This window comes from Emys orbicularis, chromosome 8, assembly GCF_028017835.1.
Source record: "Emys orbicularis isolate rEmyOrb1 chromosome 8, rEmyOrb1.hap1, whole genome shotgun sequence".
Lineage (NCBI taxonomy): Eukaryota > Metazoa > Chordata > Testudines > Emydidae > Emys > Emys orbicularis.
The window spans coordinates 68,614,571-68,631,342 of NC_088690.1; the positions used below are offsets into that span (position 1 = coordinate 68,614,571).

Here is a 16,772-nt window from a genome sequence, read left to right on the forward strand (position 1 = left end):
GACTGACTGCTCAGACCTATTGGGGAGCCAAGGGTTGACCTCAGTTGGCTAAGTTGAAGTAAAAATGTTAGCTTGTATCTATACTACAGAAAATGTCAGGGTTAGCTAATGCTTGTTTGTTGTTGGCTAACATGTTTTTCCTTATCTAGACATACCCTTTCTAGTCCTGTGCGTTGTGGCTGAGCTAAGATGAATTCACTGTGGAATTCATTGGCTTTAGTAAGTTTTGTGTTGATTCTCCCACAGCATTTCTACTTTCTTTGAGGTGTGTGAGTAGAGAAGCAAAACTTATTAAAGCTAGTGCCTCGGACACATCACAGTGGATTCTACTGGAACAGTGAGAGGGAGGAAAATTGAGAACAGATAATTGGGGAGTAACAGCTGGTGGGGAATAAGGGGAGGCAGATGAGGAAAAAGGGGAGCACACCCTTATTTATTTATTTATATTTATATTTTTATATATAATATATTAAAAAATATGCTTCTTGCCAAGACTCCCACCCGTTGATATATCTGAGAAATTTGGAAAGATGTGACAAGCTGGGTGTGACAAGTGGTGAATGTGGATATGGTGAAGGCTGGGAATGAGGAAGGTCATGGGACTTTGGGGGGCCTAATGAGTTTTTGTATAATGGGCATGGTAAGCTGGAGAGGCTGGCATGAAGAGTTGGATTGCTATCTTCCTCCACCGCCACCCCTCTCTGCCAAAACTATGCATGTATGACATACATTGCAGAATGTGAAACTGTTTAAATGTGAATAGACTGTCTTACTCATACTCATAGACTCATAGACTTTAAGGTCAGAAGGGACCAATATGGTCATCTAGTCTGACCTCCCGCATGATGCAGGCCACAAAAGCTGACTCACCCACAACAGAATCTTCCAGCCTGCGACCCCTGCCCTATGCTGCGGAGGAAGGCGAAAAACCTCCAGGGCCTCTGCCAATCTACCCTGGAGGAAAATTCCTTCCCGACCCCAAATATGGCGATCAGCAGAACCCCGAGCATACAGGCAAGATTCTACAGCCGGACTCTCATTTTACCCGCGATGGCCCGTTAATGCCTATTTGACTAAAATCACATTATCCCATCAAACCATTCCCTCCATAAACTTATCAAGCCTAATCTTGAAGCCAGAGAGGTCCTTTGCCCCCACCGTTTCCCTCGGAAGGCTGTTCCAAAATTTTACCCCTCTGACGGTCAGAAACCTTCGTCTAATTTCAAGCCTAAACTTCCCCACGGCCAGTTTATATCCATTCGTTCTCGTATCCACATTACTACTAAGCTGAAATAATTCCTCTCCCTCCTTGGTATTAATCCCTTTGATATATTTAAAGAGAGCAATCATATCCCCCCTCAGCCTTCTTTTGGTTAGGCTAAACAAACCGAGCTCCTCGAGTCTCCTTTCATAGGAAAGGTTTTCCATTCCTCGGATCATCCTAGTGGCCCTTCTCTGTACCCGTTCCAGTTTGAGTTCATCCTTTTTAAACATAGGAGACCAGAACTGCACACAGTACTCCAAATGAGGTCTCACCAGCGCCTTGTATAACGGAAGCAGCACCTCCCTGTCCCTACTAGAAATACCTCGCCTAACGCATCCCAAGATCGCATTAGCTTTTTTCACAACCACGTCACATTGCCGACTCATAGTCATCTTGCGATCAACCAGGACTCCGAGGTCCTTCTCCTCCTCCGTCACTTCCAACCTATGCGTCCCTAACTTATAACTAAAATTCTTGTTAGTCATCCCTAAATGCATCACCTTACACTTCCCACTATTGAATCTCATCCTATTATTGTTACTCCAATTTACAAGGTCATCCAAGTCTCCCTGCAAAATATCCCGATCCTTCTCCGAATTGGCAATACCTCCCAACTTTGTGTCATCCGCAAACTTTATCAGCCCACTCCTACATTCGGTTCCGAGGTCAGTAACGAATAGATTAAATAAAATCGGACCCAAAACCGAACCTTGAGGAACCCCACTGGTGACCTCCCTCCAACCCGACAGTTCCCCTTTCAGTACTACCCGCTGCAGTCTCCCCTTTAACCAGTTCTTTATCCACCTCTGGATTTTCATATCGATCCCCATCTTTTCTAATTTAACCAGTAATTCCTCGTGCGGCACAGTATCAAACGCTTTACTAAAATCTAGGTAAATTAGATCCACCGCATTTCCTTTATCTAGAAGGTCTGTTACTTTCTCAAAAAAGGAGATCAAGTTGGTTTGGCACGATCTTCCTTTCGTAAACCCATGTTGTAATTTGTCCCAATTGCCATTCACCTCAAGGTCCTTAACTACTTTTTCCTTCAAGATTTTTTCCAAGACCTTGCATACTACAGAAGTTAAACTAACAGGCCTGTAGTTACCCGGGTCACTTTTTATCCCCTTCTTGAAAATAGGAACCACATTAGCTATTTTCCAGTCCATCGGTACCTCCCCCGAGTTTACAGATTTATTAAAAATTATCGCCAAGGGGCTTGCAATTTCTCGCGCCAGCTCCTTCAATATTCTAGGATGAAGATCATCCGGTCCACCCGATTTAGTCCCATTTAGCTGGTCAAGTTTGGCTTCCACCTCTGATACTTTAATGTCAATTGCCCCTCCTTTATTCCCCTCTGTCCCGCTCCCTCTATTCCTAAGCCCTTCATTAGCCTTGTTAAACACCGATGCAAAATATTCATTTAGATATTGTGCCATGCTTAGATTGTCCTTAATCTCCACTCCATCTGCAAGCTTCAGTGGCCCCACTTCCTCTTTCTTTGTTTTCTTCCTATTTATATGGCTATAAAACCTCTTACTATTGGATTTAATTCCCCTCGCGAGGTCCAACTCTACACGGCTTTTGGCCTTTCTCACCGCATCCCTACATGCTCTGACCTCAATAAGGTAGGTTTCTTTGCCGATCTCTCCTCTCTTCCATTCTTTGTACGCTTTCTGTTTTTTCTTAATCGCCCCTTTGAGACGCCCGCTCATCCAGCTGGGTCTAATTCCCCTGCCTACTGACCGTTTCCCCTTTCTCGGGATACAGGCCTCGGACAGCTCGTGCAACTTCAGCTTGAAATAATCCCAGGCCTCATCTGCCTTTAGCTCTCTAAGTATGTTAGCCCAATCCACTTCCCTAAGTAGTTGCCTTAATTTATTAAAGTTGGCCTTTTTGAAATCGTAAACCTTAGTCACAGTCATAGTTTTATTTCTGTTAACCCTTCCATTTAGTTTAAACCAAATTAGCTCATGGTCACTCGAGCCAAGGTTGTCCCCTACAACCATTTCCTCTGAAGTCTTCTGAAACTTTCTTAGAGGAACGATAAGTGGATCACTGCTGTTCCTCCTTCCACTTGTTATCTTGGCAGCTATCTCTTCTCCTTTGTGCCTTCAGTTAATTAAAAACTGCTCTTATCTTCATGGAAAGGTTTTGATGTGCCTGAAACTTGATGTAGATCAGGTTTCCAAGTTCAAGGCTGACCTATCCATATCTCTTGAGGGGTGGGGAGACAAGGATGTGTCCCAATGTGATCCTCGAGAGTTTCTCTCTCTCCTTGTGCTTTCTGCTATGCATGCATGAACGTAACTTAGGGCCCTGTGAGCTAAGCAGAATGAAGCATATGTAATAGCAAGCCACGTGATGAAAGGGCTCTCTGGCTCAGAGCCAGAACATAACAGTAAGTCCTGATATGAAGTAATGGAGACACAAAGTAATGGAGATGAATGCCAGAGCTGTTCACTGTGAGCCTGCTAGCCTCAGAAATCGTGCGTGTGGATTTTCCTGTATTCACTTTTGCATGCAAGGTTAATGTTCTCTTAATCCTTTTCAGCTCTGTTGGTACATTTGCCCGGGCCCTAGACTGCAGTAGTTCTGTCAGACAGCCAAGTTTGCACATGAGTGCTGCTGCAGCTTCCAGGGACATCACACTGGTAAGATTAAGAGGATTTTGAGAGAAATGTAAAATATGCACCTCTGCTACGGCAATAGGCACATGAAAGGATGGGCAGGTGGATTGTGATTGAGATTCAGCTACTGCTTTTGTAAAGGTACAATTAGGTAAATGCTGCAATTAGATTACTGCCAACCTTTTTTGAATTTTATTGCAATGTTTTCTGCCCAGTGCTTCTCAGTCATCTCCTGTGGTACACACACTAAGTAGCTGTCTTGAAAACAACAGATTAGTTGGCTGTGTGTAACATGATAGCTTTGGAACACTGCATCTGATCAATTCCAAAAAAATCAGGGAATATTCTAGCCATCAGTGGGTGAAAAAGATCAGAACAGAAAACTTGGCTATCAAATATATTGTTCCCTACTAGTGTTTGCTAAATTTCAGTACAGCCTGTTCCTTCTCTATATTGAGTTATTTATAACTAGGGCCCTACCAAATTCACAGCCGTGAAAAATGCGTCACAGACTGTGAAATCTGGTCTTTTGTGTACTTTTACCCTATACTATATAGATTTCACAGGGGAGACCAGCGTTTCTCAAATTGGGGGTCCTGACCCAAAAGGGAGTTGCAGTGGGGTGGCAAGGTTATTTTAGGGGGGTAACAGTATTGCCACCCTTATTTCTGAGCTGCCTTCAGAGCTGGGCAACTGGAGAGCGGCGGCTGTTGGCCAGGTGCCCAGCTCTGAAGGCAGTGCCCCGCCAGCAGCAGCACAGAAGTAAGGGTGGCAATACCATACCATGCCACCCTTACTTCTGCACTGCTGCCTTCAGAGCTGGGTGGCTGGTGAGTGGCGGCTGCTGACTGAGAGCCCAGCTTTGCAGGCAGCAGCGCAGAAGTAAAAGTGGCAATACCATACTATGCCATCCTTACTTCTGTGCTGCTGCTGGTGGCGGTTCTGCCTTCAGAGCTGGGCTCCCAGCTAGCAGCCACCGCTCTCCAGCTGACCAGCTCTGAAGGCAGCACCACTGTCAGCAGCAGCACAGAAGTAAGGGTAGCCGTACCGCAACCCCCCCCTACAATAACCTTGAGACCTCTTTTTGAGGTCCTTTTTGGGTCAGGACCCCTACAATTACACCACCTGAAATTTCAGATTTAAATAGCTGAAATCATGAAATTTATGATTTTAAAAATCCTGTGACCATGAAATTGACCAAAATGGGCCGTGAATTTAGTAGGGCTCTATTTATAATAAAGTTCACAAAGTGGTGGTATTGTAAAACGTTACTTATATCACAATGATTAGTATTTAATGAGACAAAAAGGAAAATTCAAGCTGTGTATCAACTTCCTGACAGCGAAATGCATGAACTTGTTGAAGAGTCTCCAAAGGAAAGTATTGGAAGCCCCAGTGCTTGGATCATTTCAACTGAACAGGACAAAGCACTGTAGAATAAATCCATAAGGCACAAAACTGTAAGAACAGTTAAGGTTACTACGGGCAAATAACCTGTAACTTAAAACCACCGGAAATAGAGTAAAGCCTTCACCCTGTATCATCTCTCTCACTCATCACATCCCTACCCCAAGCAAAGCATCAGTTATCAACCACAGACAAGCTTAACTCTGCCCTAGTTGGTGTGGTTTTGATTGGGGTGGTGTTTGCACTTTGGAACTTCAACTGTTTTTAAGGGATTTTTGGTTCTATATTAGGTTGCAGTTAGTAAGGTGCATTGATATTATTATTATTATTATTATTTTTTTTGTAATGTAGTTGCTATTGATTGTGAGTAAAAGAAGATGCACAATAAATTTGAGTTTGTGTGTGATGTCCTCAAAGGCCTGCTTCATCCATGGATGGAATCTAACAGGGCTTTCCCATTTGCAGTTTTTACGATTGTACCATTTCATTAGGTTTTTACATCTAGTGACTGAATCAGATTACTGCTTGGGAGTAGATGAGTAGAAATTGTGGATGCGTGGGATCAACTTTTCCAAAAAAGCGCCATTACTAGATGACCATAGCATCCATTTACTAGTAGTGAATGGTCAGTCTAGGACTGGGGAAGTTCTTACTAATGTATAGTAGTGGAATATTTTGCCCCCACAATTACAGCATGTGGGATATGTATAACATATCTGATTCTTGTCACTGGTTTCATTTCTAAGCGTTTTACTATTTGTATGCCCATCTTTTGTTAATTTTATTTTTTAAACTTCTGTTTAGTTCCACGCTATGGACACTTTGCACAGAAATGTCTATGACATTTCCAAGGCGATCTCTGCCCTTGTGCCACAGGGTGGGCCAGTCCTGTGTAGGGATGAAATGGAAGAGTGGTCTGCTTCCGAGGCAAATCTCTTTGAGGAAGCACTGGAAAAATATGGAAAAGACTTCACTGACATTCAACAAGATTTTGTAAGTATAAATTGAGGCAGTGCAATTTAATTGTGCTCTGCTCTGGGACTTCATCTCAAACAGAGTCTGAGCTAGAGTGGCACTTGGCCTTTTGTTCCTTCAATGGCCTGAAGTGGAGCCAGCACAGCATGATTTTACTTACCTTCCGCCCCACTTCTGAAGTGAAGGCACTGTACTTGAAAGGCATTTATTTTATATGGCCACCAAGAATGGTTGGTGCCTCTAGCAGGCACTGACTGGCTTCTCTGTTAGGAGGAATTATAACCTATAAAACACTTAGCTGAAAGGCTTCTGTCAAAAGATTCTTGTGAATTTCAATGAGACACCAGCTTCTTGTGATGACGGTGGCTTTTTCTTCATATCCCTAGCTTCCATGGAAGTCCTTAACCAGCATAATAGAATATTACTACATGTGGAAAACTACAGATAGATATGTTCAGCAGGTAAGAGAGATTCAGCACAGCCCACTGAATTTTAAAAGGAGCTGCTTTTGTCTTTAAAGGAGGAGTATTGATGCTTTGAACTTCCCCTTGGGAATCAGTCCAGCAGGTGGATTTCACAGTGCTCCAAAGCACTAGAAATATCTCCCTTGCCACAGAATTCTTCAGCCATCATATAGAAGTCTGGGAAATATGTGGGGTTGCCATGTGTGTTCCTATCATGTATGCCCCATAATTTCCTGTCTATGTTAGAGGAGCTTTCAAATGACTCTTTAGAATTTGTCTCAAAAGTGTGGGAAGGGGAACAAAACTAAAATCTTTGTATATTGCTGTATTTAAGGTCAGCATTAATTTTAGCAGGAAGTTACTCAGGAATTTCTGTGTGAGAGGAGGATGCTGTGTAAAACAGCCCTCCCTTGACTGTTCCTTACCTCGGTTCTCCAGTCTGGGAGCCATGAAGAGGCAAAGTGCTTGCTGTTCATATGGAGGTGGTTCCGTGCAGTCAGAGTATTGTGGGAGGAGGTTGATGCCTGGCATTCCTTAACCCACACACTTACCAGACAGTTTTGGCCACTAGTTGCGCTCATTTCATCCATCTTTGTCTAACTGTGAAGATAAGGTGATCCCTTAAATAGAATACAATACAGAAACATAAAAATGGGTTCTGTAGAAATCTGGTTACTGAAAACTAGCTGTAAGAGTTGGGTAGAGTGGCAGAAAGGTTAGTTTGCAAAGGAAGATAAAGGTGGATCAGTGTAAGTATTTCTGATATACCCATCACCATAATATTTAGAAATACAATGAGGAGTCCGGTGGCACCTTAAAGACTAACAGATTTATTTTGGGTTTTTTACCCACGAAAGCTTATGCCCAAATAAATCTGTTAGTCTTTAAGGTGCCACCGGACTCCTCGTTGTGTTTGTGGATACAGACTAACACGGCTACCCCTCTGATATTTGACGTAATATTTAGATCTAATACACTTACTCTATTTTACAATCCAGTTGTACTTGAGAGAAGAGCACAACAGTCATATTCTGCTAACTCCCTCCAATGGAGACTTTGCCTGAGGATAAGGATAGATGACTGGGTTGTGGCCCTGTATTGCCATCTGTACCATCCCTTTTCAGAGTAGAACACTTCCATTGTGGTATTACAGATGGAACACACACACACACACACACACACACACCCTTTCCCCCTCCCCTCCCTCCCCCCCCCCCCCCCCGATAAAGAGTTAAGCACTTGGAACTTGGGACAATGAAAGAAGCTGGTGTGATGGGGAAATGTTGACAGGAACCTATCCTTTTCTTTCTCTCTCCACTGTGGGCACCACTGGCACAGTAGTTGCCTGCTTCTTTACTGCTATGTGTGGCTATCATTATGGGGATAGATACTGGATAGGCACACTTTCCCTGTACTGCTGATAAGGCAGCTGCTTTGAGGGGAATCTGCTTGTCTCCTTCCTTTTGTAAGGTACTCCTTGATTATACAATGAAAACTCAGCCCCCTGGAAGTGGGGGCAAGGTGGCTGTTCTCTATGAGAAGTCTGTCAACCAATGAAAATTGTGCTGCCCACTCCCTAGTTTATTAGAGTCAAAACTGTATATCTGTCTGATCTCTTGTGTATCACTGGCCACTAACACTACCTTGCACCGCACACTGAACCCAAGACTTTGATCTAATTTCAGCTATCACAGCAGACTAGACTTTTATGTGCCACAGTCAGAGAATAGGAGGCACCAAGGTGCACCAGTGCCTGAGGTCCCCACAGTGTTAGGGAAATGATTGTGAGATATAGCCAGACAATCCTGGCAAGTGACCTGCAGCCATGTGTTGCAGGGCAAGGTGAAGAATCCCCAAGATCACTGCAAACCCTTGGGTCTAGCCCTTGATCTTAAAATCTCCAATGTGTGTACTTCTGCTTGATTTACAAACTGCAGACCTTTTGTTTACTAGATAAATGGTGTGATAACCCTATGCTACAAACTTATTTTGGGAAGGTCTCGAACGGAGTTTGTATATGTTTTGGAAACAATGCATGTTTCCATTCCTTTGATAGATAACATGCATAGGATAGGCATAGCATCTCCTTTTTTAACAAAATCTCTTCACAGTTTCTGAAATGATGCAGCTGGTCAGGAGAGTGAGTGAATAAGATGTTGTACCAGTTCAGGTACATTCTGGTTGGGTATGAGCTAACAAGGAGGACAAGCCCAGAACGCTTAAGAGATCTTTCTTTGAACACACACATTCCTGTTGGACTAAAAGAGGATGCAATGAGTGTCCTTTATGAGAAGTTGTCTGACTGCAGTTTTGGAAACGGATTGGTTGAATTCACAGAAGACTCTTTGGTTGACTCGTGATGGCAACAGTTGATTTTCAATGGATATTTCTGTATCAGAAAGGGAATACATGACAGCCGCTAATGCCAAGAAGTGAATTTCATTCCTGTTCATTAACAGACCTGTAGGTGCTAGGGGTTGAATTGCCAGACTCCCAGTTAAAATGGTGTGAACATTTCTTTTATTTTTTGTTTTTCACTTTAACTTTCTCTTTTGTGTTTAAGAAACGATTGAAAGCAGCGGAAGCAGAAAGCAAGCTAAAACAAGTGTATATACCCAACTAGTAAGTATCTTTCCTTATTGATGAATTTCCCATTTCATTATGGATGTTTTATATAGTAGCATTCTCCTTTGCCTGGCAGTATGATGCACTGATTTTATTTGTAAAATTGAAATAGAGCAGCTATCAAATGTCCATGTCAGAAGAATTAACAAACTGGATTATTAAATAGGTGAGTAAGGAGGAGTTCTGGTTTCGAAGAATAAATTAGCAATCAGTCTAACTTGGATATATGTTCATCACCTGGAACCTGTACCCAATAAGCCATCTGTTGAGTCCAATGGAAGGCATTGTATTGTAACAGACTGACCAGAAAATGACCATCTCTAGCTATTTTTTGCAGCCTATTGGCCAGTGGATTGAATGTACATGTAAATGATATGTCTGGCCTTTTAAGTGTCTGAGTTGTGTGTTTCTTACCAAACACATTGGGCAAAATGATGGCTAAGAGCCAGGGGAATGCATGGAGCAGGTGCTGCAGAGGAAAGCTTAATTGCCTCTTGTGCTCTGGGTGGAGCTGGCTAGGAGTGCGCATCCATTGCTCTTCCTAGTGCAATCATACTGCTGCTTGCACATCCATGGAAGGCAAGGCCATGCTCCTGTCTTGCCAGACCACTTGGCCAAGGAATGCTTTAGACCAGGGGTCTCAAACTCAAATGACCATGAGGGCCACATGAGGACTAGTACATTGGCCTGAGGGCCGCATTACTGACACCTCTCCTGCCCGCTGCCCTCGGCCCCGCCCCCACTCCACCCCTTCCATGAGGCCCTGCCCCGCCTCTTCCCACCCCTTCCCTGCCCCCATTCCAACCCCTTCCCCGAAATCCCCACCCCAACTCTGCCCCCTCCCTGCCCCCAGGGGGTGCAGGAGGGGTGCAGGGTGCAGCAGGGGGATCAGGGCAGTGGGTTGGGGTGCAAGAGGAGTGTGGGGTGCGGCAGGGGGCTCAGGGCAGTGGGTTGGGGTGCAAGAGGAGTGCGGGGTTCGGCAGGGGGCTCAGGGCAGTGGGTTGGGGTGCGGCAGGGGGTTCAGGGCAGGGGGTCGGGGTGCAGGGTGTGGCAGGGGGCTCAGGGCAGGGGGTTCGGCTGCAGGAGGGGTTCGGGGGGCAGGATCTGGCCCGGCGTGTACCGGGGGCAGGGCAGGCTCCCTGCCTGTCTGCCCTGCCCCCGCAAGAGGCTGGAACATGGGGAAGGGGGGGCGGAGGGGCTGTGCATTTCTGTTGCTTGAGGCACCACCTCCAGCAGCTCCCCGTTCCCGGCCAATTGGAGCTGCTGGGGGCGCTGCCTAAAGTAACAGCCACACACAGCCCCTTCACCCCCCCTTCCCCACGTTCCAGCCTCTTCCCGGAGCTGGGCAGGGCAGGGCAGGGAGCCTGCCCTGCTCCCGGTGCTCGGCCGCTCTGGTAAACACTGGGGGGGGGGGCTGCGAGGGGCTCGCGGGCCACAGAAAATCACCCCGCGGGCCGCGTGTTTGAGACCCCTGCTTTAGACAGTGCTGGTGGGCTTCCCCCTTGGACTCCCAAGGCTAAGGTTGCCTCGTGCATGGGTGCACTGTGGGTGGAGGGGCTCTTTGTGTTCTCTTCACCCCAATATAGCACACTGACACAGGGTTGGAAATAACTTGGCTCTTAAAATTTTTGAGCCTTTTTAAAAAATACAAAGTTTTTCGTAGTCTTATTTTTCACATAAAATATGGATTGGTGATTTTGTTAGATCAGGAGTGTAATGGACAAAAAGGGGTAGCTAGTAGTTGCTGAATAATAATAGGTCTCTTCCTCCTCTAGATTTTGTTGGCTGGGAGATGACTCCTAGAAATGGTGTTTCCTAGTGCTTTGTTTAATTTAATTCTTAAAATCCAATGCAGTGGGGCTTCTGCCACTTCCCTTTGGAGTCTGTTCCACAGCATAGTATAAATTACTCTTAGGAAGCTGCTTTTGGATGAGGAACTCAAATTTTCCCTTTCTTAATTTCTTCCCTGTACTCCTAGACGTACTCCCATGTGTGCTACCCTAAATAATTCCTCTCCCTCTTACCCTTCAAATACTTAAGAACTCTTTTTTCATGTGTCCTTTCAGCCATAGCTAAATCAAAATTTATATATTGCGCTTGCAAGTCGATCTCCAAATCCCTGATCATTTTTGTTGCTCTCTTCTGAATTCCTTGCAACATGCCAATATCAATCTGGTAACAATGTCCAAAATAGAATGTAATATTCAGAATTAAGTTGAATAGAATTTTTCTCCCATTATTATTCAGTGGTAATATCCTTTATGGAAGCTGATACTATTCACGGTGACACTGGATATCAAATTAGACATAAATGCATAATATGATAAGACAGCAAAACAAGTGCCATTTTGGACTGTAGATACAAAGGATATTAACAGAAAAGACAAATTATTCCCCCTCTCAGTTGCTTTGGACACATAATAAATGAAATTGTTCGTAGTTTTCTGTATGGGTTGGTTAGTTTTCTCTATTTGTGTGAACGGTTTGCCTTTTTCCCAGCCTCAAACATACACGTGAAAGTAATCTGTTATTTGCAATGACACTGATGTCATACCGTGCAGGATACATCTGTAGGTTCCTTACTTGTATGTTCTTATTCTTCTGATGTGCTAAGAATTTTAAATACCATGAGCCTCATTCCTTAAAATCTGATTCTCTTGGTCAGGGCTGTAACCTCAGTCTGCAGTTGGTGGGACTTCACACTTTGAAGCCTGCCATCACAGTTCTGCTTGCCCAAGTGGGGAGAAGCCCTGTTCTGCCCCATGGTGCTTTGATGCATTGTGGAAGATGGTGGAGCTCATTGGGTAGTCAGAGCTGGCTGAAAATTTTCCGACAGAATGCTTATCTGTTGGAAAATGCTGCTTAGATGGAAGAAATGTTCCATGCAAATTGTGTCTTCCCACAGAAATGTGGCAGGTAAACTGGTGAGAGCTGTTTCCTGCCAGCCTGGGCTCCCCCGGCGCCTGGGCAGTCTGACTCCCAGGGAGCTGGGCAGCACAGAGAATTGAGCAGCCTGGAGAAAGCCAAAAAATTCTTCCAGTTCTCCTGAAATGGAACTTTTCAGAATGTTTCCTCCTGCAAAAGACTTCAGATTTTTGACTCTTTATCCCAATTTGTGGTGATGAATTTTCTCCCACAATCAAAATTTTCCATTAAATTTTACAGCCAGGTCTACCAGTCAGCTAATCTGGGGAAGGCTTTCACACCCCATTCCCTACTCCGCTTGTTACCCTCAGCACAAGCACTCATGCAGCGTTCTGGTGAAGGGACAGACGATGGGTGGAAGAGTCCAGTCTGCAAAGCGGGGACCTTCAGCTCTGCTTCGCAGATGCCTTTCACCCTCTCCCCTTGACACAATACTAAGGGATGAGTGCACAGGTGACTTGAATGGTAATGTACTGTAATTTACATGGTAAGTCTTTAAGCAAGTGTAACATACACTGTCCTCCACTTCTGACCTTCTCAGCATGTATCAGGGAAAGCTGCAGTCCTGTGCACAGCCCTCTTGTCTCCCCCAAGTGCTATTACTGCCTGCCTGTCAAATTTCAGATCAAGACATGGCACCGAGACAACTCATGACATTGATGGATTATGTCTTCCTAGCCATGGGTAGTGGTCAAGTGCTTGTTCTGATGGATTTTTACTACATCTGGACACTGTGGTTCATTAGGTTATGGTAGGTGTGGGAGGAGTTGAATGGCTCCACTCATGCTGTAGTGATAAACATACTACAAGTACCTAAATGCATAGAAACAGGACCTGGTGTGGCGTTGGCTGGTTAAACTACTGGGCCCATTTCAGTTTGAAGATTTAACAATAATGATCCATGTTTGTCATCTTAGGAATAAACGATTGTCACTTGCTCCAGTGCTGACACAAGACCCACCTAGAAGCAAGTAAAGCTGGTCAGTGTTTGCCCTAGAATTTCACTGCAAAGAGTGATCTAGAAAGCCCTTAGGGAATGTGTGCACTGCAAAACAACAACAACAAAACCCTGCAGCAATGAGTCTCAGAGCCCTGGTCAACTGACACGGGCTCATGCTTTAGGGCTAAAAACAGTGTAGATCTTCCTGTTTGGGCTGGAGCCTGAGGTCTGAGACCTTCCCTTCCACCCACCTCCCCCGTTGCTGGGTTTCAGAGCCTGGGCTTTGGCCTGAGCAGGAACATCTGCAGTGCTACTTTTTAGCCCTGGAGCGCAAGCCCGAGTCAGTTGATCTGGGCTCCGAGACAGTTGATCTGCCCGGGTTTTGTTTGCTTGCTTGTTTGCACTGAGTGCATGGTACCCTAAGTTAATTCAGGACACTTTTCTCTTGGTCTCTGGGAGCTTCAGCTGATGGAACCCTAGTTTCCTCTTGTGCTGATAGTGGGAAAGGCACTTGAGAGATGGTAGGAAGAGAAAATAGAGCCAAAGCTGTGGTGTGTTGTTAACTATCTGTGGTTCTTATATGGCCCCCATTACCAAAGTAATAGGCAGAGGTGCCTCTTAAGGCATGTCTACACTGGCAAAGTTACAGTGCCAGCAGTTACAGCGCCGCTCAGAGAGCGCCAAAGGAAAACCCTTATTGTGTGTTTATACTGACAGCTGCCTGCGCAATAGCGTGTTCACACTTGCGGCGCTGTTCGGAGCGGTGCGCTCTGGGCAGCTATTCCCACAGAGCACCTCTTTCTCTTGCTGCTAAGACTTGTGGGAAGGCGGAAGGGATCACAGGCCATCCTGGGTCCTGTCCCAATGCCCTGTGAAGCATTGCTTCGCATCCCGGCAATCCCTGTGCTTCCATCCGCATTTGACGCCATCTTTCAACGGTTTGTGTACTGTGCGCCCTGCCCTGCCTCTTTCTGGCTGCAGGAATGGATCCCGAGCTGTTGACAAGAATGCTGTTTGCACTAACCAACACGTCATGAGTGGCAGTGGAGTTATTCCTTAAACTACAAAGTCAAGAGGAGTGCGACGTTGATCTCGCCACGCGTAGTAGCTACGACATGAGATTTCTTGTGGCATTCATGGAGGTTCTGACCACTGTGGAACGCCCCTTTTGGGCTCAGGAAACAAGCACTGAGTGCTGGGATCACATCGTGATGCACGTCTGGGATGACAAGCAGTGGGTGCAGAAATTTTGCATGAGGAAAGCCACATTCATGGGACTGTGTGATGAGCGCGCACCAGCCCTGCGGCACAAGGACACAAGAATGAGAGCGGCCCTGCCGTTGGAGAAGCGCATAGCAATTTGCACTGTGGAAGCTGGCTACCAAGTGTGCAGGGCCATTAATCGCATCCTGCTCAGAAAGGCCATGATTCTGGGCAACGTGCATGAGATTGTGGATGGCTTTGCACAAATGGGCTTCCCTAACTGCAGAGGGGTGATAGATGGCACGCATATTCCAATTCTGGCACCAGACCACCTAGCCACCGAGTACACTAATCGCAAGGGGTATTTTTCAATGGTTCTTCAGGCGCTTGTGAATCACTGTGGGCGTTTCACAGACATTAACGCAGGCTGGTCCGGAAAGGTGCATGACTCGCGCATCTTTTGGAACATTGGCTTGTTCAAGAAGCTGCAAGCAGGGACTTTCTTCCCGGACAAGAAGATCACCCTGGGGGAAGTTGAAATGCCCATTGTGATCCTGGGAGACCCCGCCTACCCCTTAATGCCGTGGTTCATGAAGCCATACACAGGGCAACTTGACAGCAGCAAGGAGTGGTTCAACAACAGGCTGAGCAAGTGCAGAATGACTGTGGAGTGTGCATTCAGCTGTTTAAAAGCCCGCTGGTGATGCCTGTATGGGAAGCTGGACAGGGCCAATGATGATATTCCTATGCTTATAGCCGCGTGCTGTGCGCTCCATAATATTTGTGAAGGGAAGGGTGAAAGCTTCACTCAGGGCTGGACCGCAGAGGCTTAGCACCTGGAGGCTGAGTTTGAACAGCTGGAGACCAGGGCTATTAGAGGGGCCCAGCATGGGGCCATAAGGATCAGGGATGCTTTGAGGCAGCAATTTGAAGCTGAAAGCCAGTAATATTTGTTGCTATCCTCGGGATTGCAGTGCTTGTAATGCTAGGAGGTGATTGGTGCACATGATGCAAGAAGGGGCCTTAACATAGCTTTATGTATGTTGCTTTGCAGTGCTCTTTTTGCTTTCACTTAATAAAATAAAGATTGCTTTCAAACAAACACAATTCTTTTATTGAAACACAACAATCAGAGGAGAGAGTCAAACGAAAAAATCATCAGCAGGGATGGGGGAAAGGGGGAAATGGAAGGTCTCAAGAGGAGGAGGGGTCCCGGGATGGCTACAGATTTGTGTATGTCCAGGGATCATACCCAACCTTCTCCTTTGGAGTATGATGCGGTGGGTGCTGTACTTCAGCAGGGCCAAACTGCAGATGGATGGGTGTTGAGTGCAGTGGGTATTGAGAGTCCAAACTGCTGGACTCTGAGGAGGGAGGAGTGGAATGATGCGGGTAAAGAGTGGAGCCAGGAGGTTGATAAGAGTGTGTTGACTATATGTGTGTGTCTGGCAGAGGGGCGGAGTGCATGGGAAAGAGTTTTGCGACAGTGGCTGCAGAAGAGGGTGGACGTGGAGCTGCTTGGTTTGAAGAGCTAGTATCGCCTGGAGCATGTCCGCTTGGCACTCCATAACTGTTAAGAGCCGCTCGGTGGCTTCTTTCTGGTGTGCCGCATTCTCCTTTCGTTCCCTCTTCTCGCTGTCCCGCCACTCCTTCAATTCCTTTTTCTCGGCGGCAGAGTGCATTATAACCTCACGCATAAAGTCCTCCTTAGTTCTTCTTGGCTGCTTTTGAATTCTTCGCAACCGTTCTGCCGCCGATAGGGGAGGCTGGCCTCCCAAGGTCATCTCTGAGAAGTTTAAATGTAACATTTTACAGAAGCAGTATTGTTTGCAACACAAACAACACTGTTTCAGTGCTTTAAAACACAGCCAGTACTCACACACCTGACACTAACTGGCTGACCCCAGGCAAGCACACATAAGCCACAAGACCCCCAAAATGGTGAGTAGCTGCAGGGGCAGGGTAAATCACTGTTCCTGGACCCTCCTGTACACTGGGCACATGGCTCTTGGGCACTTGGGGAGAGCCAGCACTGTAGGGGGAGCCTGATAATCATTCCTGTCCCCACACTTTCCACAGGATGTGATCATTATGGAAGATATTTCGCTGCTGAGGGTGAGTAGAGAATCAAAGGGAGGGTCTTCTCCAAGCCTGCGGCTTCTGCCCTGGCCCCTATGCTGCTAGCCTATGTGCAGCTATGGTTCCCCCCCGCCCGTGACGGCACAGTGGCGTGGGAAAGTTAATTAATGGGGCAAGAAACAAAGCAGCTCTGCCAAGGAACCTGCGGGAGCGGATTGCCCAGTATCGCCATGAGAGTTTCCTGGAAATCTTCTGAGGGA

The 16,772-nt window shown here is 46.0% G+C and overlaps 1 protein-coding gene across 1 annotated transcript in view; it reads left to right on the forward strand.

Moving 5' to 3' along the window:
* MTA1 (metastasis associated 1) overlaps nt 1-16,772 on the forward strand; it is a 160,401-nt gene that overhangs the window by 84,938 nt on the left and 58,691 nt on the right. The window contains exons 8-11 of the mRNA XM_065409048.1: nt 3,819-3,918; nt 6,106-6,294; nt 6,663-6,737; nt 9,304-9,362. Of these exons, the coding sequence (XP_065265120.1) occupies nt 3,819-3,918; nt 6,106-6,294; nt 6,663-6,737; nt 9,304-9,362 (423 nt within the window). The remainder of the gene's footprint in view (nt 1-3,818; nt 3,919-6,105; nt 6,295-6,662; nt 6,738-9,303; nt 9,363-16,772) is intronic.